We start from the raw sequence: 27901 nt of genomic DNA, 5'->3' as shown, positions 1-27901 counted from the left end.
ATGTTCAAAAATAAGATATCTAATGGTAAACAAACCATGCACGTGAAGTTATGGCGTTATGTAATAAGGTTTTATTTATCTCCTATTGTAGGATTGTATTAAATTATACATGAACTTTGTACATATATTAGTCTAGTCGGCAAATCATGAATTTACTATGAATCGGACTGAAAATAATTATAGAACTAATATGGCTCATACTCAATGGAGTCAGGGCAAAATGAAAAAGGAAAGCTTTAATCAAGAAATTTCATTTGGACATCGAATGATCGCATCTTGTACCGGAGCTATTATTACTTCTCTCGTTGGTTAGTATGATGTGTGATAATGTACTATCGATTTTGAAAACTTTTCAGTTGTACGACTAGTTATTAACTTAATAGTTCTTACAAGATTTTTATTATATTGGAGGTTGGCTAAAGAATAGAAATATACATGAAAAAAAGTTGTCGTAGATAAAAGTAATAAGTAGTTTATGGTGTTTGTTGTTGTTTTATATCTGACTTTTCTGTTTCAGTTACTCCTCTTGATGTTGTTAAAGTTCGGTTACAAAGTCAGCAAAAAAATCTCGCAACAAGCAGGTGCTTCCTGTATTGTAATGGATTTATTGAAGAATTATGCTGTAGACTTCATGCTACTGGAAAAGACTGCATGCCACCTTATTGGCATCATGCAACGGAAAAACATTTCTCTGGAACTGTTGTAAGCATATAAATTACTTGAGAAATATGCATATTGACTCTAGGAATAACTTCATTTTTGGACAGGCTGTTTTCATAAATATATTTATTTAACATTTTAGTTAACACTGAATGATCAAACGAGATGCAATTATAAAGGCAAGCAGCACAACAGGAAAAAATATGTATAGAGAGCAAACTAGTGGCGAAACATGTCTATATGTATCAGGGCAGGAGTCAGCCAGTGTGATATGAGAAGGGACACTTCCTCGAGAGTTGAGGGGGTTAGTTTTAGTTTTGGTGGAAACACATTTTCCAATAAGGGAGATCCCATTTTTCTGAAAATCTCTCAACCGTATGGATCTTTTGAATTTAGGAAAACTATTTTTGAAAGTATAATTTGATATAATGGAGTAGCAACTTCCTGAATCTACCTCCATTCATAATTTTTTACCCTCGACATTAATGAATATATTTTGATTGGTAGGAGAATTAGTTTTTTAATCAATTCACATATTCCTGCTGAACTTTTACTTCATTAGCATGAGGCGATCCCCTGTTCCAATTTTTTTTTGGTACACCTTTTTTTATGTGATTTTTGATGCCACAAAACTGATATACCACTGTTTAGAATCTGCAATCCAATCGATTATTACCACCACAAGGGAGTTTTTCTGATTTTACTTTCGAACCCCCAGTCCTATTTCCGGATGAATTTTTCAGAAACAAATTTTTTCCTTTGTGATTGCATGCAACAAAATCAACACAATTGGCAGCCTTGGATGACTTCTGAAAATGTATATATGCCTTGACTGAAAAGCAATGGTTCTGCTCACAATCGCAATAGAAATGACAATGCCTAGAGTTAATTTAGACTCAGCTAAGAGTTTCTTTTCAATATCACTGTTCTTCATGCTACAGACAAATTGGTCCTGCAAGCGTTCAGACAACATATCTCCAAAATAACATTCCTCTGTGAGCTTACACAGTTCAGTGACATAGGCATTAGCACTTTCATGTGTACTCTGAACTCAATAATGAAATTTGAAACTGCGAAAAATTTCTGATCACTTCAGGCCGAAATAATTTTGAAGCAAGGTTAAGATTTCATCAAAAGAGACATTAAGACCTTTCTTGGAAAAACCAAGGTCTTAATGCCACAAATAGCCAACAGAGTGGCACGCTGCTTACCCACATCGTCTGTGTAATTAGTCTGTAGAAAAAACTTTAGTTACTTGGCATAAAGTTCAGAAGAATTTGTATTGGAAATGTCAAATTTCTGAATGAAATTCCTAATTCGATTCCCTAGAAATCCTTAATTCACTAAAATTCTAAAAATATTTTTCGTTTGTACATTTGTGAATGGTATCAATTTTTTTTGTAAAAATCAATTGTTTGTAGCCAAATCTCAAAATCCTTCTGTCCTAGCTTTAAAAAAAGTATTAAACAGAGACTTGGTGTAAATCTGAAATTTTTTATCAGAAAACTTAATAAAACTGACAATAAAATTGTGACATTTTTTTTTATTATAAAAAACTGTTTTTGTTCATGTCCCGATATTTTTCCCATCTTAAAATGTCCATTCTGTTACGGTCATTTTGGAAATACATTTTTATATCAGATTAAATCTGATAATACTTCTAAGCTTATTAAAAGGTTTACTTTTAATGCTTGATCTACTTTTTTGGATCTGACTTTTGAAAAATGATTTGAGATTCATGTTAAGTCTTTAGTATCAGATTTTTCTCTGTGGAATACCCATTCTGTTATGTTATCATAAATAATTAAGGGTTTTTTAATCTATACCAACATTAAGTGATAGTACATGGAGATAGGCTTCAAAAAATATATAGCACATAGTAAGAGAAATTGGTGGCAGATGGCAGCACTACACATAACAAGCATTACACAGAAACAAACTTCACGTCAGGTGACTTCACAACCCATACACACACATACCAACATATACCAATTCGTTAGAAGTTCCGCAGAGGAATATGGATGAGGTGCATGTATGGTTTAGTAGTAGTAGGTTGAACAACATAATTGGCATTAAGTGGAACTCATTCTCGATGCAGTCCAACTGAACAATATCAAAATAGGTATTAAATTATCATAGAAAGAACCGAGAAAAACAGAATATTCAAAACTTTTGTTTTGAAAATTTGTTGTTTAACAACTTGGTCAAATAAAACAAAGTCTGTGTGACTCAAAATTTTTCAAAACTAAATTTTCTGATACAAAAATCATAATTTTTTCCCTCCAGCTTCGAATTATCCAAAACATTCAAATTAAACAAGAAATTTTAACATTAAATTATACAAAACTCAAGGGGAGTTCATAAAATTTTGAATTATCCAAAATTTAATATATATATATATAAACAAATGTATGTCTGTCAGTCTGTCTGTCCTTTATGCATTACTACACCATTCATCCAATCGACATGAAACTTTGGGAAGTTTGAAGTGAGTGATGTGTTATGATTGAATTACGTTTGTACTGATTGTAGGTCTGTTGCTTTCTGTGGCGAGACTTTTTAGAGGGGAGATCGGCTCGCATTCGCACCTTGAAGTTGGGAACCACAGAAAACCAACAAACTGTTTTTCACAGATAATGTTCTTAGTCACAGTATCACCAGCTAGTTGCTTTTCATTGATCCACATGAGCAGCAACTTTTCTACTTCCTCCAGCACATGTGGCTGTTGCTTTGATACTCTCGAAACTTCTTTCGCTGTATTTAGCTCTCTTACTTCGTCTTTCTTCTTTAACATTGTGCAAATTGTGGATGTAGACTTCTTATAAGATCTTGTGATGTCGGCGACTCCCATACCTTGGTCATGCTTTTCGATGATTTCCTAAGTTCCAGAGTAATCATCTTCCTACGGCTTTTCTTCTCAACCTTCTTCTTCATGGAGGTCATCGTTGGAGCACGGGTAGCCTACTTAAACAGCGAGTCACTACACGCAGAATAAAAAATCCTTTGACGTGTGATTACAATGTTACTTTTAGTGTCGTAAACAGTCAAACTCTCATGTGTGTTCATTTTTTGAGTGAAGCACACTGGCGGGAGACAACTTACTGGAGAATATTACCCACAATTCTGTGTGTGGATGAAAGTGAAAAAACCATCTGCCTCAGTTGTGATAACCGGAAACTCAATAAACAAAGCAAAAAATTTTTGCTCATAGTGTGAATCATTGCTTGTTAAGCGAATCAAAACTTGCTCATTATACAGATTGCTCATTAACCAAAGTTCCACTGTACCAAAAAAGGGTTTTCCCTAAATTTATCCCAGAAAACACAAAAGGTTGGATGCCTGATTTTTTTATTTTCTTATGTGTGAAACAAGTCATCTAAATGAAACCAATAAATTCCCTTAAAAAATAATTCGAATAGCTTTGATTTATAATTATACAGTTTATATTTATATTGTAAATAATGATTTTGTGACATTAATATTTTCATTTTTAATTCAGGATGCTTTTATAAAGATCACAAGAGCAGAAGGCCTGAAGTCATTATGGTCTGGTTTGCCCCCTACATTGTGAGATTTTTCATATTTTTCACTTTCATAGAAATAAAAAGCAATGTAAATTTTGTAAATTTTTTTAAACTTTTATAAATGATATATGCATGTGCACACACTCACATGGTTAACTTATGAACTTCACCAAGCAACTTGAAATGACTCAATGCAAATTTTAATTTCAATTAAACTCACACTTAAATGCATAAAAGCCCCCTTATTCAATGTATGGCAGATTTGATTAAGTCACAAGTTACCGGCTTGCAGTATCTTTTGAAAATAATGAAAAAAAATCAATTATCGCATCTATATTATAATTATTGCCAGAGGTGCCCACATGAAGAAAACATTGGAGGCGCTGAAAGTTGCTGGTCGTCCTGTATATGCAGGACTCAAGCATGTGCGTACACAGGAGGAGGAAGGTGCATTGCATTGCTTTTTTTCAGAATTATTCGGAGGGCTCAGTCCACTGCAAAATTTGTTGCAGGGGGGGGGGGGCCCAAATGGCCTCAGGCCCTAGGTTCTGGTGTCTATGATTAGTGCAATGCGATTTCACCTTTATTTTGTCATGACCCATATAGGGCTCGTGGGTGTTCTTTGCTTGCTGATCTGCCACCCCATGCAGCAAACACATCATGACCATTCATCGCAGAGTGTATAACCCCTCAAATAAATGACAACATTTTAAGAAACCACATTTTTGTCATTTGAAAACTCTTTGTAACTGAAAGGATACTTTTAAAGTCAATTGTTGCAGAAATAGTCCTGTGGACAAACAATTTAAATCACCTTGTATACATAGGTATATAATTTATTAGGTTCAACTGCAAAAATCATTGATGTTGTGGGGGGACGAGGCCCTTCCATGACCTCTGTATCTCTGCCCATTCCTAAAACAATAGTTATATGGTTTATCAGTTTTTTAATATTTTTTTTCATTGCTAGGGTCATGGCAGTGCCATCTACTGTTGCATATTTCACAATATATGAGCAAATTCGTGATAAGCTAACATACATGTGCAATGCCACTAAACCACCTATATGGGTAGCAGCAGTTGCTGGTGGTTCTGCAAGAGGTAAGAGTTTATTTGTAATTGATTTTATCATATACAATGATACTATGATTAATGAGTAACTTGTCTTGCAAATTTTTCAGCTAATGAAGATTTTTTTTTTTGGTTCTTCAGACTTGGCTAATGGATTCAGATTTGGCTGACAAATGTTTTTTCGTAGCGTTTCTCAACCTGTGGTTCCCAGACCAGAGGTGGTCTGTGACTATGGTACAGGTGGTCCATAGGCAGACTTCAGTTGAATGAAATAAAATTTATTCAGTTGTGTGAAACTGATATTCATAATAATATCCTCGTGGGTTCAAATAAAAAACTAGACCCTCATGCTTTCAGTGATCACATTTCCTTAAGAAATGCATGGAAAATTGCCATCCTGTGTACAGGATATTGCTAATTGTTGCTAAAACTTGCAATTTGCAATAAAATTGTTAGTTATTTCTAAAATTAAGAGCTATTGCCAATCGCAGTAAAAAAAATTTACTTCACTAAAAAACTTGAAGCCTGGTGATCAAATGCTATTGAAGAAAATGTGGAAAACTAGGGTTTTGAATACGCAAAAAAGGACATTTAATTGTTGACAAAAACTTTGTTACAAGTCGGCAAAATCACTGGTTATTGCTAAAATTGCTAAAAAATTTCCATTTGGAGATAAATTAGGGGCTATTGGAAAGTACAGTGAATTACAGTTGAAATGTAGTTCCTGAAAAAAAAAGACAAATATGTGATGGATATTTATATCTATAGTCATATTTATCATAACATGATAATTTATAATATGTAAATTATTTACATTTACAATTTCAGTGAAGATAACATTAAAATGAACTTCACTGAAAAACTGAGCCAATTGTATAAAATGTCTGTCCAACTAAAAATACAGAAATGTTCTGTAAAATACAGTTCATATAGTCACACTACTCATAGTGGTTCGTCGACATGTTTCAGATATATTTTACTGGTCCTGTAAAAAGGTTGAGAAACGCTGCTTTAATGAATATGATTGCATGCGAAAACAAGCCTTGCTCTGGAAATTTCTTATTCAGAATTACCTCAAGTATGTACTTGAAAATCTTGCATCTTTTCATCAGTTTCTGATACTTACTGCTTGAACAGAACAGTATGAATAATCCAAAATTTGCACAAAATTTTTAAGTCTGCCATAAAATCTAAGAGTGAATCAGCTTCTAGATTTTACAAAAGTTTGAATTTTTATTGAAACCATATGTGATGATTGAAGATTTTAAATGACATGTGATTGAATGGTCAGTGAGTGTGTCAGTTTCCATTTCAAGGATGATATATTGCCCTGCTAGTAAATAGGAAGATGAAGGGGACTGCTAAGATAACATATTAAAATGAACACTGAAAAACTGAGCCAATTGTATAAGAAGTAGGTCCAACCAAAAATACAGGTTTTTCAAGCTATTTTCAGAATTTTCTGTGCAGTTCTTAGTGTTTCATGGGATATTATTTCCTGTTTGAATTTGTTTCTGAATTAAAATCTTAACTTCACACCTAAAGTGGCATTGTTGCAAGAAGCAAATTTGCCAATTTTTCCTAAAATTCTTATTTTATTGGATATTCATGTATTTGAGAATTTGTTATAAGCAATGTTTTTAATATTGATTCTGTATTGTGTGGGTTCATGGGAATGGAAACAAATTGTTATTCAAAAAAATGTTATATATCATTGAATACTAAAGAATTTCTTAAATTACATTACAAATTAAATTGTAAATATATACATACTAATTGAATATGTATTTCTCACATTCCAATATTGATTGTTAAAAATCCTTGTTCATGCCTTCAGTATTAAATTTGTTATAAGTGAAATTTTATATCTGATAAATTTTTCTTCATTCAGCTCTAGCCGCTACACTCATTAGCCCTTTGGAGTTGGTCCGTACTAAAATGCAGTCAAAGAAACTCAGCTATATTGGTGGGTTCTGTAATATTTTTTTAAAGGAAAAATTTGATCTATGTTTCAACTCTAAATGACATGAAAATTGACATAAAAAGGAACATTTTTAGTTTAAAATTTGTTCATTGTCTATGATGTCAAAACCTTGATTAAAAAATTCAAAGTAATATTAAGTTTCTGTATTAAAGATGAAAAATGTTATGAAACTGTCAAAAGTCCAGCCACAACAAAAATATTGAATGTTAAGAATGAGCTAGAAGTAAGAAATAAAATATAGAATTTCAAGTAAATGGGTATATGGGTTTGTATGCTACAGAGTTCATATAGTGAAGCACTACCAACACAATAATTTTCATTTTATCAATGTTAGACAAATTGTGGCCTCCAGAAACTGCAAAGATATATTTATATTATGTTATATTGTGGGCAAGTTGCTTCCAGAGTGGTTAATCTGACACTGTTTTGCTCTTAAAATACGTCTTATTTAAATCTTGAGTACGTCAAAACTATTAATTTCATTACATCCTAATGTATTCAAAAGGCAGAGTATCATTGTCAAAAGAATAGGAGATATTGTGTCTAATAAGAATGTGTCATTTTTTTTCAAGTGTAGGCAATATTCAATGTTCCATCTAAGGCACATGTGTCCCAAAATCTCCAATGTTCATGTGATTGGAGTTTTGAATCTTATCATGTGTAGAAACTCTTTTAATTGATGCTCAAAGCTCTAGAGCAGTGATTCCCAACATGGGCGTTAACACCCCCTTGGGAGCAATGGAAAGTTCCAGGGGGAGGGGGTGGTAAAAGCTACGGGTATAACATAGGATCTTATGGATTAGATTGCATTGGGGGGCGATGGGAGAAAAAAATTTCTGAAGAAGGGGCGGTGAGACAAAAAAGGTTGGGGAACTATGCTCTAGAGCTTGGAATAACCTAAAGTGATGACCAGAAAAAAAATTTGGTAATAAATTGAGGTTATAGCAGATCCAAATTATTGTCCTTCAAAATTTCAAGAAAATGGAGCTTCCTTCCTATTTGCAGTAAACCTTTCAATTACAGATATATTGTAAAATTACACCTTCTAATGTGAGCATTTTCTGAATTGCAATTGTGAGTTTATTGCATGTTCAAATTTTCCTAAACAAATATATGTATATATACTTGATTTTTTGGCTGAAAAAGTGCTCTTTCGTATGTATATATTTATACAAATTTAATTTTCTTTCAATCTGTGAAATATAAATAGACTTCTTGTAAATTAAAGTGTCATAAAAAATATTGCCTGTAAAACAGTGTTGTCTTTTTTATGAAATAAAAAATTAAATTAAAAATTTTTGCATTTCAGCATTGTGATAACAGCAGAAAGATTTTAAAATGGGAATTAAAAAAAAGAAACCATTATTTTTGACTGATTATTATTTTTGTTTATAGAAATATATGATTCCATGAAAAATTTAGTACGGCATCAAGGATTGCGTTCTATTTATCGTGGACTAGGACCAACTTTTCTGAGAGATGTGCCTTTCTCAGGTGATTAAAATTACTTTCATAATACATTTAAAATACTTTTAATGTAACGTATTGTACCACTATTACTAATTTGGACATTAGAGGTTTTTGTTTCTCATTGTCAACAATAATTATGATGAATCATAAATCAGTTTCAATGATTTATTGCTGCAACTATATACAGTCTAAATTTGTTGCCAAAAACTTGTAAGGGGTTAATCATTCAAGATATTAATTCGGCTGTGTGTTTCTATAAGCCAGTAGTTCTCAAATTTTTGTCACTCGCGGCTCCCTTGCCCAATTCATGATTCATCTGCGACTCCCAAGAACAGTTTGGTAGATATTTTCTCTCATAAAAGAACCACTTGAAAGCCTAAATCAATATCTTCAACTCACTGTGATGCCCCTAGGAGCCATGACACACACTATAAGCCAGACTTATCTCAGTTTATTTTTTAGATTAACTCAATATTTTTAGGTATGATGTAAAGCATGCGTGAGACAGAGAGATATTAGTTATCCCCGTGTTCCCAAAAAACAAAAGAAGCTTTAAAAAGACTTGATGCTCCAAAATCATTCTATTTTTTATTACAGTGTGATGAAATTTTTATTTGAAAATAACTGCTACATATGTGTTCTGGTTTGCTTTGAGGTGAAGCTTTTGTTAGAAGCTGGCAAATAGTTTTTTTACAGAACTTTTTTTTTAACCTGATTTTCCAGACTTTGGTTTGATTTCTTTCGAACTGGATCAGGGTTTAGCTGCAAGGTCTCATAGAATTTGCTCTCATTTGCTCAAAATCGTTCAGTTCAACAATTTTGGATACATTCCAGATGAATTTATTGCTTGACATGAAGCAGATTCCATCTTTTCCAAAGAGGACAGTGCTGTCTTTGGCAGAGTTGGCAGGTTTTTGACGCATGGCAGTTTTTGGCGATCAAAACATTATCAAAAAGCATTCATTTATGTTTTTGATGATTTTAACCAGTTTTTGATGTCAAAAACCAAACCCTGGTCTTTGGTATAACAGCAGATGCTCAATCCATCCTAAACAGAATTGAGTTGAGTTTTTGGGTTCTTTGAGAGAAAGAGACTTGAACCAAGGGATAAATTTTTTTTCCAGGCAGTGTTTGTGGTAAATCTCCCTCCTGAAGCTTTTTTGTGCTCATAATCATGAATTCCTGTTGAATCTTCTTGTCTAGAGCAGAGCCCTACACAGGGGCGCGTGCCCCCCAAGGCGATAAAAAATATTTTTCAATACTTTGTAAAAAAATTAAATATCCAAAGAAAATACCTTTATATGTTATCTTAATAAATTTCTGTTAGTTTAAAATGCTTTTTTTTTGAAGGTCAGTAACTCTGAATTTCTCTAGGAGAGATTCCTAGTGCTCTCTTTAAAGGTTGATCCTGTGTACACACCTTGTGTCTGAAGAAATAACCTACCACACCAGAGCATCGGGTGTAAACTTTACCTAGAACTGACCTTGACTAAGGCCTTACCTTGGCATCTGAGGTTGAGGTGTAAGCAGAAGTAATGTTACATATTCATTTACTGGCATCTTTTGTGGATTCATGATCTTGCAATTTTTGTCATCAATATAAGGCTTAAAAATTTCATCTGGTATCCTGGCAACCTTCTTTCTCTTTATAAATGGCATATCATTCCTTTTTGAAGTTGGTTCATTGTACTCATAATGTGATGTCCACCGTTTTTTACATGCATAGCATAATGACATGTTCAGATGCTGCATAGAAAGTTGTTTGACTTTGTTGACCTGCCTGTATGGCCAAGCCATTCGTTTATTTGTTGTGTTAACTCCAACCTTAAGTGTTCATGTGTTAGCTTTGTATCATAGTTTTGGAGTTTGAAAAAGCTGGAGATGGATGGTTCAATTGAATTTTTTTTGTTGATTTTCATTTATTCCTCCTAGAAATGTTTTACTCTTCTGTGTCTTAACAGTTTCACATGCATATTGAAAAGTAGCCTAATAAGTACATGAGCTTTTATTCTCTAACAGTTTTCCATGTACAAGTAGCACCATCTTATATTTTGTAATTATTAATCTGGCTCACATCTTGATAATTTTGAAAATTTTATGGTACTGTAGTTTCTTGCTTATTATTCATGGCTGCACATGCAAATTCCGCTACTTTGAGAAAAAATAATATCTTATAATCTGCAGCTATGTGTGTATCAACCTCTAGTTTTTTGACAGGCCTGGTTTAACATCTTGGCAAAAAACATAGTCATCTGAAATTAGCTTTAAATTGTAGGTCTTCAAGGGCATAAAATGATCATACAAATAATAAAAATGATAAAGGAAATTTATACTTCGATTTAAATAACTGAATTACATATTTGTTTCAAAATAATAATAATTATGATTGATAAAAAAGGTGTGCTTTCTTTTATTCTGCTATTTTTGAGATTTTTGGAAAAAATCAAAGTTATTAACATTTTTCATAGCATTTTACTGGGCCAATTATGAACAATACAAGCGAAGTTACAATCAAGAGACTCCGTCATTTTGGTTCAGTTTTGCAGCTGGTGCTACTGCTGGATGTGTAAGTACTTCTGTTCTTCTATTTGCATTAAGAACATACTTAAGGAGGAAAAATACTAATTAGTACACTGTGTTCAAGAAATTAGCATGTTCTTTAGGGTTGGATAATTTTTTAACGAACTAGTGCAATGTAAATTCTCTAAAACAGCTACTTCGTGTTTTGTAAAATTATGACAGCTGAATGACGATAGTGCAATTGTGGTAGATGGCATAAAACTTAATCATTTACATACCCTTTCACTCTAGTTGGCACCACAAAAAAAAAGGAAAAAAGATTAATCAGTTGTCCTGTGTCTTTGGTCTCAGTCATAACTTCCAACTCTTTTCTACAACAGCAAGAGGCCCAACTTTTAAACTTTTTTCTTTGGACAATTTCAATCTTTTTCTTGAGTTACTCTGTTAGTTACAGGTTTCCTATTTCCTCAAATGAAGCCATAAAAAAAACACAATTTTTATTGGTGCTCAGGAACAACTACTACTAAACCAGACATGCACCTCATCCATATTCCTGAGGGAGGGGGATCAGGAACAACTGACTATGTACCTGCTATTTACCAATTTTTACAATTTTTAAACACACATATATTTTTGCAATTTTTAAATAAAATTTGATATATGCACCCACTGCTCTCATGGAACATTATTACATGCCCCCCTCCCAGCACATTAAGTTTGAGAAAGCATTTACCTTATCAGAGATGCCATTGACACTCTATAACATGTCAAATACCCGGAATTTCAGAAAAGAGCGCATAAAAATTTTGTTCACGCATCCTCCGGGACATGTTCTTTTCTAGTTCTAAGAAGAAGTTGAGAGAAAAACCGCCCCAACTTTTCCCCATTCTTTTCATCATCTATCATGATTGTGCAACATTGAAAAAGTGGTTTTACTACTTTGTACACTGTACTGTATTGATATACACACGGGTTGTTGAAGAATAAGATGAGGGATATCTAGTTGCTTCCCTGAATGAGGAGCCGTGTAATTGTCAAATTTTGGAGTTTTTATTCCCCTGCGGGTTTTCTCCCTTCCGGTCACATACCGGAAATTATGGTACTTTTATTGCTATCTGCCGGCATTCAAAGACAGCATCTATACTGTAATTTCGCCTTGTTCCTACAAGATTGTAAATGTGCATTATTATTATTCTTTTTTTTCATGGAAAAAAACCCTGAATCTGTAAAAACTCGACCTTGAATATCTGCAGTTTTGTCATCTAGTTGCTATGTGGTAGTCATTTTTTCGCATCGCGAAAATCATGGGGGTGTGTATGCAGAATCGGCTTTTGGAGGGGCACAAGGATCTAAATTCTTCACAGAAAGTTTAGGTCACTAAAACACGAAAACAATTTTAAATTAACTGATAGTGTAAAAGAAATTATTTTATTCCAATATTTTAATTCTCTACAAAAGAATTTTTTACTTTTGATCTTAGGTGGGGGGGGGGGGGGGGGGGCAGAAGAGTCTCCTCTTATAACCCCAAATTTTGCTTTTGGTGAAAATCCGGGTTTGGAACTCACGATTGCGCAATGGTAATCGGCTAAAAATATGATTTTCTAAGGTTCTCAAATTTTGAGTTGGCCATTCCTTTTCAAAAACTTCTGGTTGTCACGGCGTTCACGCAGACCTGCAACACAAATATGTATGCATTAAACTTCAAATGGGGTGTGCACCCACCAGTCCCTGTCCCTCGAAGTTGCAGCCCTGCATCTATCCTCTAAACTGGTAGTGTCTTCTTCTACATTACATGGGTGTGCCAAAATGTGTGCTTGTCCCGTTTGAGAAAGTATCTAGTTGCAGCGCTAGATAGATGGCACCACCTACTGAACACAAAACACGCCAAATGCTGGGCACACACGCTTAAGCAACAGAGTTTGTTAGAACTTTTGTCCAGAGTTTTTTTGGCCTCATATTTTTTGTCTTCTCACACTTGCTTCATTATTCTTTTGTGCCTCAAAAAACAATTTTGCAAGAGATATCTCTTTATCGAACATATTCTTTCCATCATACCTTCAGATGCATTCAGTATGGGTTGCAATATTTTCACAGTCCCCTGAAATTCATTTTGCTGCTTTCCACCATAAAAAGACAGTAATATATCCAGGTATTCTTCAAAAGTCTCCACTGTCTTTAAATATAAATTCATTGTGTGAAATATATCAAAGGCATTTAATTTTTTTTTTTCACACCAAATGCAGCCGACATTTCTTCCTGAAAATCATGAATAAAATTGTGAACAAAGTTTTCCTTAAATTCCTGGATTATGCTGTTTCTTTGGGCTGTAGTGAAAGAGTTTCCGTAAGCTTATGGAAAGGACATCCACAGCCTGTAGAACAGTATATTCTTTATCAAATGTACAAAAACTAGCTAGTCGATGATTTCTGTAGTTGACGTAAATAGAATGTGGTGCTAAGTGTTGTATACGTCTTTGCACACGTGATATTTCTCCACTCATCACATTAGTTCCATCCAAAGCTAAAAACAGCAAGTTAGCTATTTGAATCGCTTTTGCTATCAACAATTTCTCAATGACAGATGTAACAGATTCTGCATTTGTCACAGTTAGGTTCATAAGACTGAGGAACTCTTCTCTGAGCAGACTTTCAACTATCTTGTAACTCACTATCAAACTCAACTGTGTTCTTTGTGCTTCATCAGTTGCCTCATCAGCTATCAATGTAAAGTAAGTGACTACTTGTAAAGCCGTCAAAGTTTTCCTCTATAAATACAAAGATATTGCCTCTAAGATTGTCTATTAACACATTTGATAGATAGGTGGCATTCTTGCGGCATGTAGCAAGATAAGATTCTATTTCTTTGTCACCAAGGTCCTCACCAATGAACTTAACTACAGAAGAAAAATTACCAGATACTGCCCATTTTTTTTATCATGAAGTACAAAATCTTTATATACTTTGTTAACACTTTCACATTGTTTTCCTTAGTCTTCTGCACAGCAATTTCAGTTTTTTCTGTAAACAAATACAAGGGATTTTTGGATGCAGTTTCTCATGCACTCACAGCTTGTTTGTGTTTCAGAATTTTGTCACACACCAGTCTCGAAAGTTTGTTTTTTACAACGTAATTTTCACGAAGGGTTTGTTTTCTGGAATTTTGTGATAGATCCGTTTATTATTCCCCAAATTTTGTGAAAGGTCAGTTTTTTAGCACACAGGGCTTGAGTTATGAAGAAAGACTTCATTTTTTGAATATGTTTACATTGGATGAACGCAGGTGTCGAGGAGATATGATCGAAGTGTTCAAAATTTTCAATGGGATGGATAGGATGGACCATGAACTTTTAGTACACCGCCAATCGACTGCTTTTACAAGGGGACACCAGTGTCGATTGGTGAGGGACAATGCAAGGTTATGGTGTCGCAGGGAATTTTTCTCCAATAGGGTTGTTAATAAATGGAATAGCTTACCCCCGGAGGTAGTAAATTGTAACACAATTGACACGTTTAAAAAGAAATACGATAAACATGTTGGGGTAAATCGAGAAGCTATCCATTCTTAGAATAAGACAACCATAAGTATTCTTTATGGGCATTGTATAATATTTTATCATGTGTATATATTGTTTGTAATTTGTGTTAATTGCATTTTTAATTGGGTTGCTGTATTTTTGAAACATATGACATCCATATTTTTATGGGCATCTTTTTATCAGCCACCTCGTTGGGCATTTTGCCTGTTGTGGCGTTGTATTTGTATTTGTATTTGTATTTAGTCCCGCAATTTTGTGAAGGGTTCATTTTTTAACCCTGGAATTTTGTGAAGGGTCCGTTATTTGCCCTGGAATTTTGTGAAGGGCCGGACAAGCTGGACAGACCCCTGATAATGTTTTTTCAAACCAGTACTAAGTGCAAGATTTGCATGCATTGAAATCACTTGCCACTTATCATAAATTATTGATGCTCCAAAATTTAGTACACAGTAGATGAAGGTCACAAACTTTTTTAATTCTCCAGAGATCTTTTTTTTTCTATTTTTTCCCTAAAATCTAGGCTTTAGAGAAGCTGTGGCATTCAATATTTTCTTCTCTCTCAGGTTTCTTTTCTCCTTTTTTTTTTGCCCTGGAGGGATGGATGGGTGAGTAGCAACAGAAAAGAACAATGTCAGTGTGTAGCCACCTTACATTGGGGAAGACATTATATGGATGGGGCAAAAAACTATTTAGCCTGGATGAACAAAAAAGAACTTTTCTTTCTTCGCTTGTCTGGACCTTTCAACATCTGTAATATTCCCCTAAAGCAGTGTTCTTAGGATCATGTGATAATTCTTAGAGGATGGGTTGACCATGGGAGTTGGAGTCCTCTCGGGAACAATATTGGTTTTCCTTAGTCTAACTACACACTATGGTTTGGCTGCTGTAGTTGACCTTATCAGCAACCGCGGAATTTTGTGTGGAACATGTAATACTGTTAGCAACTGGGGTTTTTCATTTTGTTTGCGGGTTTGCATGCCAGAGTTTTCACGGGGATGGGGGGGGGGGTGTCTGTAGTGAATTTGTAGCAAGAAGAAACAATGATGGTGGTTGTCCCGGGCTCTCATCTCAGTCAGCCCCATCCCTGTGGAGGGCATGTGAAAGGGCACTAATTTTTTCCCCCCATGAAGGAAGAAAATTGTTTTTTTTAATTGTAAATTTTTTTCCCATCTTGTTGATTTTTACAGAATAGCTATAGCGAACAAAATCGTACAGTATACCCATGTGACAGAACAAGAGAGAGTAAGAGAAGACAAACATCTGACTCATTCACCATTATTTCTGTTGCGATGCAACATTTAGGCCGAATTTAAAAGAATACCACAGGTTTTCTAAACCTGTGCATCACAGCTCCTAGGAGCGTCACGGCGAGCTGAAAATATTGATTTGTGCACCTATTTATGCTTTGAAGTGGTTGTTTTATATGGCAAAATATCTGCCAAACTTTTTGGGTAGCCGCTGATGAACCATGAATTATGCAAAAGAGAACCATTAGAAAATGGTGACAAGCTTGCTATCTAGACCGACACCAAAACATGACGATGGAGCAAATAACAATCATTTATCAGACTTTGAAAAATGGGAATAGCAAAAGGAATATGTGAAATCTGTCCTTCGGGAGGGCACTTGGTTGGTCTAGTGTAGCCAAATCGGGTGGTTTATTGTTTATTTTTTGCCCATTTTTTTCCCATTGATCGTGTGTATGGCCAGGCCTTCCAATCAAGAAAAAGAAATCAACCATGCCGTGGGAGTCCAAAGATTGAGAACTAGTGGTCCCATATCCTGCAGTAGAGCCCCTAAGCTGAGATCTTTGGCAGACTCAGGCCTGATTTTTCACGAGCCCCTGTATAGTGAATTTATAGTTGAAAAAAGAAAAAAAAAAAAAGAATTATCTCGGGTCCCCAGGCTGGAACCCTGTCAACCCCTACTGTGCTTCCCTGCTAATTGGAAAATCGGCCGGACTATGTTTGTACCCCTTACACAATGCTTTTGGCTCTCGTATATAAGAAACATTTCTATTTTTTTTTTTTATTTTACCTGTGCCGATATGTTTTGTCTGCACGCGATAATGCAATCAGTAAAGAAAATGGGCTCATTCGTGCGCATTCTATTTAGACAATGCTTTCTTCTGATGCACATTCCTGTCTGGCGATGAGTGTTGATTCTGACAGCAAACTGCCGATTTCGACAGTCGGCTGCGATCGCTGAACTAATGGAACAAACTGCTTGATCATTTATACCTTCCTCCATGCAACCTTGTTCAGCTGTTTTGCTCTGTTTTGAGCCCACTATTGCTATACATCCCAGCGCTTTGCGGCGGTTGTGCACATGGCTTAATATCAATCAGTAGTCTGTTCAATAGTTTTGCATTCACATGATGCATTTTCAATGTGCGCAGGCATACCTGTAGAGCTTGTTTTAGAAAGTTTTGTTGTAGGTGCCAAAGGAACTCTGATACGGCAAAAACATTGATGGGTGTGGGGGAGTCTAGGGTTGCAGATGTCCGTATATATATACAACCTGCAAGGCGTATGCAAAGATGGATTGCATTGAATGTTCATGATCTGCGGAGGGCTTAGGTGACCTCGCAAAGTTGATTCAATTCATGGGTGGGGATACAGCGTTGGGGGTGATAGGGACGATCAGCCTTCCCCCCCCCCCCTCCATGATTAAAAAAATTATTGCCATTAGCAGAACAGAAGGTAGACATTTGTCGTCGTCCCCATTTGAGAAACTACCTGTATCCGCTTATGATTTTGCGGGATGGTGACTTGAGCCCTTAGGGTCTAGTTCCTATGGGGTGTTGTATTTAAATCAACTTTAAATTAAAATTTTTTTAATTAAAAAAATTGAGTTTTTTTTTTCAAATTCACTCATGTTCCCCCTTTCATTAGGCCCCCTATTTTATTAACCCAAACCCCTAAGTGGTTGTTACTCACAGTTTGGGAACCACAGAAAACCGTCCAGCTTGGTTCATTTTGTCAAATGAGAAAAAGTCACCAAAAAGTCCCCGAAAAGTCATTGAATTTTGCTTTGGGTAGACACCCTGGTTAGTGAAAACAAATTTGTAAATATTAATATTTAAATTTGCCAATAAAGGCCAAGAATGACTTCAAAAATCCTGCAACCCTAGAGTCTAAAAATGACATCATTCAAACAACTCACGTTCAAGTACAGCGCAGACAAGAAAGAGAAAAAAAAAAGAGAAAAAGACTAGTTTCTATAGAACAGAGAATATGGAGTAAAGAAAGGAAGTTTTTACAGATATTGCCAAGCAGCACAAGAGGCAATGAGTAGCCAACTGTTATCTATTTTAATCATTTTTTGCAGCTTTAATAATCGCATTCTGCCACTAATTTTTTTGTTTTTATACGTTTCAAGTTGCGATGAATATACTTAAATTTTTTCATAATCTTTTGAGAACGACACCTTGGGACCCTTTCCTTGTAAGTTGCAGGGGTCTAATAATTTCTACTTTGCCTAAGACCCCCCATATCAAAATCAGATCCTGGACTTGCATTAACATGTTTCCTCTTCCGGTCATACGGAAAGCCAGCCAGAAAACCCCAAATGACTGGATGGGCCAGACTAGCGCATTGCCAGATTATAGAAAGTCTACTGTAGGTGGTATATTTTTTATATTGCACATAGATATTTTGAAGATCAGAATTTTGTTGCTAGGGGTGCTGCCAATTATCACATTGTAAATTTCAGCTGAGACATTAAGGATTATTGTATTGAAACCCTTAATCTTTATAACTGTCATACTTATAACACTTATTTGGTTCTTGTGGAAAGATTTTCACCTCCCATTTTCATTTCCTTGCTACAGTCTTTTCATGCACTATGCAAAAATTAACCAAGTATGCTAACTGAGGAGCAAAAATTCTTGAAAAATATTGTATAAAAAATAATTATATATTTGTATTGCAGATAGCTGCTTTGTTAACTTTGCCTTTTGATGTGGTAAAGACTCACCGTCAGATTGAATTGGGAGAAATGGAAGCATCTACCAGTAAGTTTATTTTTTCTTATTTTGCGGGACGAGAAAAAGCTTTCCCTTTGGTTTTGTGATTTTCAATGTGTTTTTAATAATGTTTGGGAGTGGGATTGAGATATTGGGGGGGGGATGCATAGCTATAACAATAAACAAAAACAAAGGTCCCAACTAGCAAAATGTCTAACAAGATGGCTGAGAAAAAAATCCCATTAAACATAATGGATGTTAAATATATCTAAAAATATAGAAACACCCAAAGTAAAAGAAATTTTCAAGAGAAAAACAAACTATGAGAAAAATATAATACATCACAATATTTTATAACTTGCTATGGGCTAACATTTTTCGTATTGCAAATTTAAAGAATCTTTTTTCTTTTTTTTAATTCTTCTGAACAGGGCGCCCAGCTACATCTACATATACATTGATGAAGTTGCTTTACCAAAGAAATGGCTACAAATCTCTTTTTACAGGTAATAAAAATGATTCTATTTAATCCATGCTATAAAAAAACTTGAAAAGGCTGAATATATAGTTCTCTCTATATAATCATCTAATAAAAATATATGAATCATGTGACTTAAAATCTTAAAAATATTAGCATAGGCATTGAATTGTTAGTCATGGTTAAAAATTTAAGTTGAATTAACTTTTCAACCATTCTAATTAAAATTCATTAAAAAAATTAAATTAATGCAAATTAATGTGATTGTTTTGACAAAAATATTTGGATTGCCTAATTTGTGCCCATAGATATGACATTTTAGCTAAGTAACCATATTTTTCTAAAGCGAGACATTTTATAGATGCATAGAAGTACCATCATGCATATGATATTATAGTAGAGTAGTACGTACATTTTTATGTATGTATTACTCTACTTTCACACAGATAACAAGTATAACATGGATAATGATGAGTCCTTGAGCAAGGTAGGAGACAATTTATTACAAGATGGCCCATAAAAAGATGTTAAACAAATTGCAAAAAAAATCTAGGCACCAAAACATTTTTCCACAAAGAAAAAGGTCTGAAATAATGCTTCTTTTGACTTTTTCAGGGCATAGTAATCCTCTTTAATGTTGGCAGATATGCTGCTATAAATTCTAAACATTTTATGATGCTCTCAGCCTGCAATTTAGTAACTGCACAAACAAAATTTTAGATGCAAATACCAATTTTTTAATCCCCATAGTGACCTGGCACCTGGGATTTGTCAAGCCCTGTCGGTACCTCTACTGTTTTATTGTATTGCTCAGTAATAGTTAAAAGAGTAATCCTCTTTCATGTTGGCAGATATGCTGCTATAAATTCTAAACATTTTATGATGCTCTCAGCCTGCAATTTAGTAACTGCACAAAGAAAATTTTAGATGCCAATACCAATTTTTTAATCCCCATGGTGACCTGGCACCTGGGATTTGTCAAGCCCTGTTGGTACCTCTACTGTTTTATTGTATTGCTCAGAGAGGATAGTTGGTAATCTAATTCTCACATTTTCATGTGTGTTTTTGTCAGTCGTGCGTTAGTCTTCCGCAAACCAATTCATGCTCTTAAAATGTTTCTATTAAATTTTTTGTCTAAGGGTCGGTTCAAAGAAAACCAGTGATTATTTTGATTGCTATTCAGGTTTGATTATAGTTCAAGATGACAAAAATTTATTGTCACTACTATAAATAGCAGTTTCCAAATATGGGAAGAATCAGCCCCCATTACTAGGGTTAGGGTGACCATATAGCCTATATTTTATGAGACATTCTAGTAATTTCTTGTAAATTTGGCCATTCAGACTTTTTTCAGAAAACTATCCAGTATTTTCAATGAAGTTTACTTGAATTTTCAATGTTCACTGAAATCGTATATAGAGATAATTTCCATTAATTATAAATAATATTTTATTTATTTATTTACAATAACTCTCTAGAAGACATGGAATGCACTTACACTGAAAAAGTAATAATAATATAAAATAATACTGAATAAATAATAAAAATAATTAGAAATAATAGTCAGAAAGGAATATGGAACCAGGTCAAAATCCTCAATAGTGGAAGCAAATCGTGCATAGAAGATGCATACAAGTTCTGATGGCAGACTGTTCCATATTCTCGTCACACAGCATCTGTATCCATGGAAAAAGCAATCTCTTCTGGCTGTTAGTATCATTATTTGGAAGTGATGCCTCCATAGGTTAACTCGTCTGTCTATGATCTCGAAGAAAGTTTCTCCCAATGGTAGATAAACCATTTTGTGGACCAGTTTGTAGCACATCTTCAGATCTGCAGTGATTCTACGCCATTTCCGTAAGTGCAAACCCAGAAATTTAAGCATCTTGCAATAAGATCAGCTGCTCATGCCAGCTAATCGTTTGGTAAAAGACCTCTGTAACTTTACAAGGAGCTTTATGTCCTTAATTTTGTCAGGGCTCCATACTTGCAAACAGAACCCCCAGAGTCAGGCGAACGTACACACAGAAAGCACATGACAATGTATGTGCATCACAATCGCGGTATGCCATACATAACATGTATGAAATTCTGTTAGCTTTGCATATTATACTATGATAATGATCAGTAAAATCCAGGAGATGCAGCTCATTGTAATACCTAAATCCATGCATCCATCTAAGTCACTCATAAGTCAGTTTCATTACTAATATCCAGGATCTGTCCATCTGCCTAAATGCATTGATCCGCTTTTTGATCGTGTAATACGGAATGCATACTGACAACTTCATTGGAAAATTTGTTGGCATGCAATTCTTAAACCCCTAGTGTTTTTTTACTGTAGAGAATAACTTCACTTCACCAGCGAATTGCAATAGGGATGGGTGGCACAGCCTTAGTGACCTTGCAAGTGTACAAAGTAAATAAGATCGGGCCTAACACTGACCACTGGACATGAAGCTGATGATAAATAATATGATAATTATGACAAAAAATATAAGTATTAATCTCATTTTTGTCATGTACAGCATTTTGTTTTTGATGAAACACTGCAATTTGCAGTCACCTTTCATTTCCCATCTTGCAATTTTTTAAATCATTTTAGCCATAATTAGCATTATTTTCCATGTTTTGAGAGAACTAAAGATTTCAGATTTCCATATTTAGGATTCCCCGCTTTCCCTTATTTTTCTAGATCAAATATGATCACTCTACCCAGTAATATTTAGAAGGGAAATACCCTTCAAAAAATCCCCCCCCCCCATGTTTTCCAAAACAAGCGAGTGACTGTATGAAGATTGAAAGCAGTTTCAAAATCAGCGACCAGCCTAAAATAACTTATTTTCCAAAAAACAGCAAGAATCGAGTGAAGAAATTCCAGGAATTAACAGAAAGCTTAGCATATTGAATTGCTTCCAACATAAACTTCTTAATATATTCCTATAATTCCTATATTTGTTTACATTTAGCAAATAGTTGTTTAAAATTACTAAAAGAATTTTTTATAGCATTAATTAATATTATGTTACTAATATTACATTTTTTCTAAACAGTTCACATTTAAAATAACCTTTAATTGCTAGCATAGACATTTTTAACTTACAGGAATCAATCCCATTAATACAAATACAATGCCACAACAGGCAAAATACCCAATGAGGTGGCTGAGACATATCAAAATACTCTTTTATGTTTCTTTGTTATGCTGAGGGTGGAAACATTTAAATTCTTAAGCGATTAATGGATTGATTCTTGTAAGTGGGAAATTTTTTGTGACTTGAGTTTTCATAGCTGCCATTTATTTAAAAAGATTTTCTGACTAAGAGGCATTCATGAATTTGAGTATCCATTCAGTGTTTCTCCAACACCTGTGTTTGGCATCATCAATGGATATTAGATAACAGAATCTAAACTACAATTACCAGTATTGACTGACTGAATTGCAGAAAAACACTATTTTTAAACTACTCTGCTTGAGCGGACTTGACTTCCTGGGATTAGTCAAGCACTGCGAATCCAGAATACTTCAACTGAATGGCAGTAAACAGATTTATTTAATTTGTTCCTTCCTTTATTCTGTTATTGGCCACAGAACAGAGGGAGTCCTCACACACAATATCTGATGACAATTGCAGGTGCTGGAGAAATGTTGAGTCAATACTGAAACTTGCAACAGAATCTAAGAGAATCTTATTCATCCAGAATTTTTTTTTTAAATTATTTTTAAACTTTTTTTTCTCAAAGGTATTGTTCCACGAATCATCAAAGTGGCTCCAGCTTGTGCTATCATGATCAGTACCTATGAGTATGGGAAAAAGTTCTTCCATAATCGTAACTCTTCCAAGGAGCATAGCTCAATTTAATGTATATATGAAAAGCTTCAAGCCACAGTAGTCATATATCAATTTTATAAATGCTAGGCATTTTTAACCTGTTGCTCACTGCATGGAAGCATTCAAGAGTACTCAATTTTCTGTCCTATGCCATATTTGGGAGTTATTATTGGCAAGTATATTATTATTCTATCACATGCACCTCGTAAATAGTCCTTTGAAAAATTTCATTATGGAAAACTGTCAAATAAATTCATTCACAAATTAGTATTATGCAGATTTGTGTTTAACATAGGTCTGAATTGTTGCATGGGTATTTTTATTTGATGATATACTAGTTTGTGACTTAAAAAAGGTTTAAGATCCTCTGGTGTAGGCTTATTTTATAGACACAAATGAATAATTGATTTTTACATCATTTTTTAATTTGCTAGAGAATGTTATATCTGACTCCATAAAATAGAACCAACAATAAAGGCAAATAGTAAAGACAACTATGAATCTTAACAGGTTTTGATACACTATGGGTGCCATTTTCAAAGGATGTATTTAACCACTATTACCCTGTTGATTACTAAACCTTAGCTCTTAGTTTCTCAGCAGTAAAATTATTATGAGAAAAGTCAGTCAATAATCTGTAGCAGTGTATCTGCAGCTGCACATGCAAATTTCTGGTAGCCATTTGTGTAATGACAAATGACATCTTTTAAGAAATGGAACGAGTTGTTGGTCACTTTGTTTTAACTTCCATTCGAGATGTCTTGGCCTAGAGTAAATGAAAGAAACACATGCAAGCTCTTTCTTCTTTCTTGTGATTAAAATACTTCACTGATAACCTCATGAACATGAACTGTATTCTTTTCTTTTTCTTAGGAAAAAAGGAAATTTTTTCCTTTCTCCCTCGCTCTATTTTGACAAGTGAAAAATATATAGGAGAGGTATAATTATATATAGTCTTAATTTATGAGATATATCTCTAGTAGTCCATTTATATATTGTCCAAATTTGTTGCCAAAAGCCTATACATAAGAACAGAAGCTCTATTCCTTTTTGTTGGTGGATATCAGTTTTTTTTTGTTTCACAATGACACAAAGGATTCTTTGTTTTATTGAGAAACAGTATTTTTCTTGCCATTTGATAGTGGTTATGCATGTCCTCTGAAGATGACACTCATAGTTATTTGAAGCATGTTGGGATTTGTGGTTTTCTTTGTTATTTACTTTTATTGTTGATTATTCTTTATTGTGTTAGTATTGTGATTCCAATTTTTTCACTGTGTTAGATGGGCTGAATATTCATATTACACTTTTGTTTGCAGTTATCAGTAGTACATATGTTGCTTATATAACAGTAACTTTCATCTAGAAAAATTAGACAGAAAAACAATTAAATAAACAAGACTGTTCTATATACTGATATCAGATAAACCATGGAATTAAATTTTGTGAATGCAAAAATAGAAAGTGCTATAAAGGAATTGATATTCTCTATGAATACAGTTTAGATGTTGTAATAACACAACTAGATACATCTTAGATATTTTTGTCTACATCATAAGTGTTAATTTTTCAAAAGGGAAAAGAAAAACCACTGTGCTGAGAGAGAATAAAATATTATTACAATAATTATTAAAAAGACTAAATTTTGTCTCTATTGAAAATGTAACTCTTTTGAGCTTTTCTTTTATTCATTGATTATTCAAGAGGCAGCAGAACACAAGTGCATGTTCGTTAAAAAAGACAAAAAACAATTGTGTACTTTTCAGAAATGTAATTAGTAATGAAAGTTGAAATACAATAATTTAATCTATGTCATATTTATGAAAATACCATTGCACAAATAATCTGCTCTGGCTTGAACTTCTCATATCTCACTTTTTTCATGAGATCATTTTGACTGCAACTATTTACGAAACTGAATTTGTATTCATGATCATTGTATTCTTTCATTCATTGCCTATGTAAAGGTTCTATGTCCTAACAAATAAAACATTTTGCTAGTTTTTAATATACAGAGCATCTACTCCTATTGTTGTCCAATAGCTATTTTTTGAACCATTGGTTTTTAGAGACAACTTTCAGTTTAAAAAAATTTCAAATGATGTCGCCCATCATCTTAAATGCTGTTTAAATGAAAAAAAACACTAATAAAACAGTTACAAATTTTAAATTTTCATACGGTCCCCATCCTGTAACTTCCAGTTTAAAAGTTGTTACCCTATTTTTCCTGAGGTCAACAAAAAAATTTCTATGTTTTTAAGTGCAATATTTGCTGAGATATTTTTGAATTCAAAAATCAGAGAAAAAAGGGAAAGAACAGCAACGCTCCTTTCTCTCATTTATGCTGGTTATATTCATTATGATGATGAAACATCATTTGAGGAGCTTATTTTCAAAAGGGAACATTTCCACTTTTGCTAAATTTACAGTAGAAGTGAAAAATGTATTCCTCCAGAGTATGTTCATTTTCTACTAAATGTAGGTAGCATATAGGAATTTTAGAAGAATATTTAAATGCTTTATTTTTTTTCATCAACATTCAAGGGAGTTAGTTATCCATGTTGGAATTTTAAAAAATGTTCTGTTTTAAAAGAAAATTATAGTGGAAAAGTTATACCTTTTTGATTAAAATTTGAGCTGGTCAAGTCTGAAAAATTGGAAATTTCTGTTACATGTCGATTCCAGAAGGTTTTTACTAGCCCAGGAAGGTACCCTTATTGCCTTCTCGTCATTAACATAAGGAACAGGATCATTTTTTAGTGGTACCTCCCATAACGGATACTCTCATTAGCAGACACCTTCACTGATGGACACAATTTTTAATTACATTGACAAGACTCAATGTATCTTTACTATCCATTAACGGATACTCCTGGTCAGTGGACAAAATTTTCTGTCCCATGAGTGTCCGTTATCGAGGGATGAAAAATATTGATGTGTATGAAAAAGGTGGATATGTCCTCTTTTGATAGAAGTGACTAACTTTACATTGTAATTTCTACCAAAAATATTCCTGTTTGAATAATCCTGGTTGCATAATCTGACAGCTTATCTCAAAGATTAATAAAGTAATAAACTGTTAAAAAATGCAGTTGGGGGAAAAAGTGGAAATGTGTTCGCTTTTGAAATTAAGCTCCTCATTTGAAACATTTTTTCTAATTGAAAGTTGTCTCTAAAACCAATGGTTCATTAGACAACAATAAGAGTAGACATCCTGTATTAGAGGTAGTTTGTGTCTTTTCTAGTTTTCTTTGCACTTATCTCACATTTATATCTATGAATATTTAAATGCTTTACTATCTGTACCCTTACCTTAGATTTGTGACATCTCAACCATGTATACATTTTTTTTTCTCAAGTTAGAGTATAAGAATTAATTATACTGAAATAACATTAGCTCTTTGTAACTTACAGTTTATCTAAAATTGAATGTTGTTAATGTCAAATGTCTTGCATAGCCCACTTTTCAAAATTCAGTTTCACTTCAAGCCAGTGATTTTCACAAATAACTTTATTTCACGAAGGCCTGTTTTATGTGATTTTTCACATGTATGCTATATGCGATATGATTCAGTAATATGAGTGTTTTCATTAAACTTGTCATTGCATTTATTTCGAGATACTTAGAAGATTATCAATTTGATCTCATTTAGTTTTTAATATATCAAAACCACTTTAAGCATTGTTCATATTGAAAGCTACAATTTGAAGTGCATTCCAAAGCACTATAAATTAATTCATGTCTGAAATGTAATTCTGATCTTGTGACACAGTTCCAGAACACTTAAGTGGTCCTTGGCACATTTAGAGATCATTTTAGCAATGTGGCACAGTTTTGGAACACTTAAGCAGCCCCAGTGTGGCCTTGGCACATTCCCAGACTAATTAAGTGATTGGCAGCATAATTATGGATCACTTGAGTGATGCACAGCACAGTTTCAGAGCACTTATGTAGCCTGGACACATTTCCAGATCACTTGAAGTATCCATGGAACATTTAGGGATCATTAAGTGGCTCTGTAAAGGACTTATCAATAGGGAGAATGTTAGTTAAGGTGCCCACAAACTAGCGGAAGGTTTATCTTGTTTTTGGCACACCGATGCCATTAAGAAAATTTCATATTTTTATAAAGGGTGTGGTTGAAGACATAAGCATCATTAAACCCCCTCCCCCATCATCAAAACCCGAAACCCTCCCTATCAATGCTGATGTAATACCCAATCTATTAGGGGTGAGCAAATATATCATGCCTGTTTTTCCCAGGGATACTTAAAGCATGGAAGGTCTGAACAACCACTGTCCTAACTCTCACAAAATTTGACTGGTGAAGGCTTGTAAATAGAGTTACCATTCCATTTTATATTGCACATTCAGTGCTTGGTGTATTTCAGTTGCCTAGTGTATATTAGCCTTACTAAAGTTTTTGTTTGATTTTACAAACCTATATTTTTGCAAACTAGTCCTGTGGTCCCGAACAATATGCCGTTTCTTTGAACTTCTTTCTAATTCACAAACTTCTAATTTTTCAAATCTGCTCCTGTTTATAAAAACAAACATCAGCTGTAGTATTTCAGCCCCCAATTACTAACTATGGGGGGTATTACTAACCCCAAAACAGAAGTATTATTCCTTTTTGTTGGTGGATATGTTTTTTTTTTGTTTCACAATGACACAAGGAATTCCTTGTTTCATTGAGAGAAAGTTTGATCTATTTGTCTTGCATTTGACTTTCAGAATTCATCAATTGGTTTTGTCTTGTTTTAAATTGGGTAGAGATGTTTGATTTTGTAAGAGGACTTGCTATGTCATACTATGTGATGTAATAGTTATCTTCCAATAAATATTACACCAGCTCATA

The 27901-nt window shown here is 34.0% G+C and overlaps 1 protein-coding gene across 1 annotated transcript; it reads left to right on the top strand.

The window, feature by feature from the left end:
- On the top strand, positions 1-27901 carry LOC149065745 (mitochondrial glutathione transporter SLC25A40-like). Its single transcript, XM_089253536.1, has 10 exons — positions 1-308; positions 518-702; positions 4160-4227; positions 5155-5285; positions 7147-7221; positions 8635-8733; positions 11178-11275; positions 18698-18779; positions 19163-19237; positions 22954-27901. The coding sequence occupies exons 1-10, from the start codon at positions 158-160 to the stop codon at positions 23070-23072; spliced, it is 1083 nt and encodes a 360-aa protein (XP_089109662.1). The 5' UTR covers positions 1-157; the 3' UTR covers positions 23073-27901.

Source organism: Pholcus phalangioides, unplaced genomic scaffold (genome assembly GCF_987345545.1).
Source record: "Pholcus phalangioides strain wild (caught in Gottingen) unplaced genomic scaffold, Ppha-v1.0 ptg000039l_1, whole genome shotgun sequence".
NCBI classification, from domain to species: Eukaryota; Metazoa; Arthropoda; class Arachnida; order Araneae; family Pholcidae; genus Pholcus; species Pholcus phalangioides.
The sequence above is the reverse complement of the archived record's forward strand: the minus strand, read 5'-3'. Positions and strand labels throughout refer to the sequence as shown.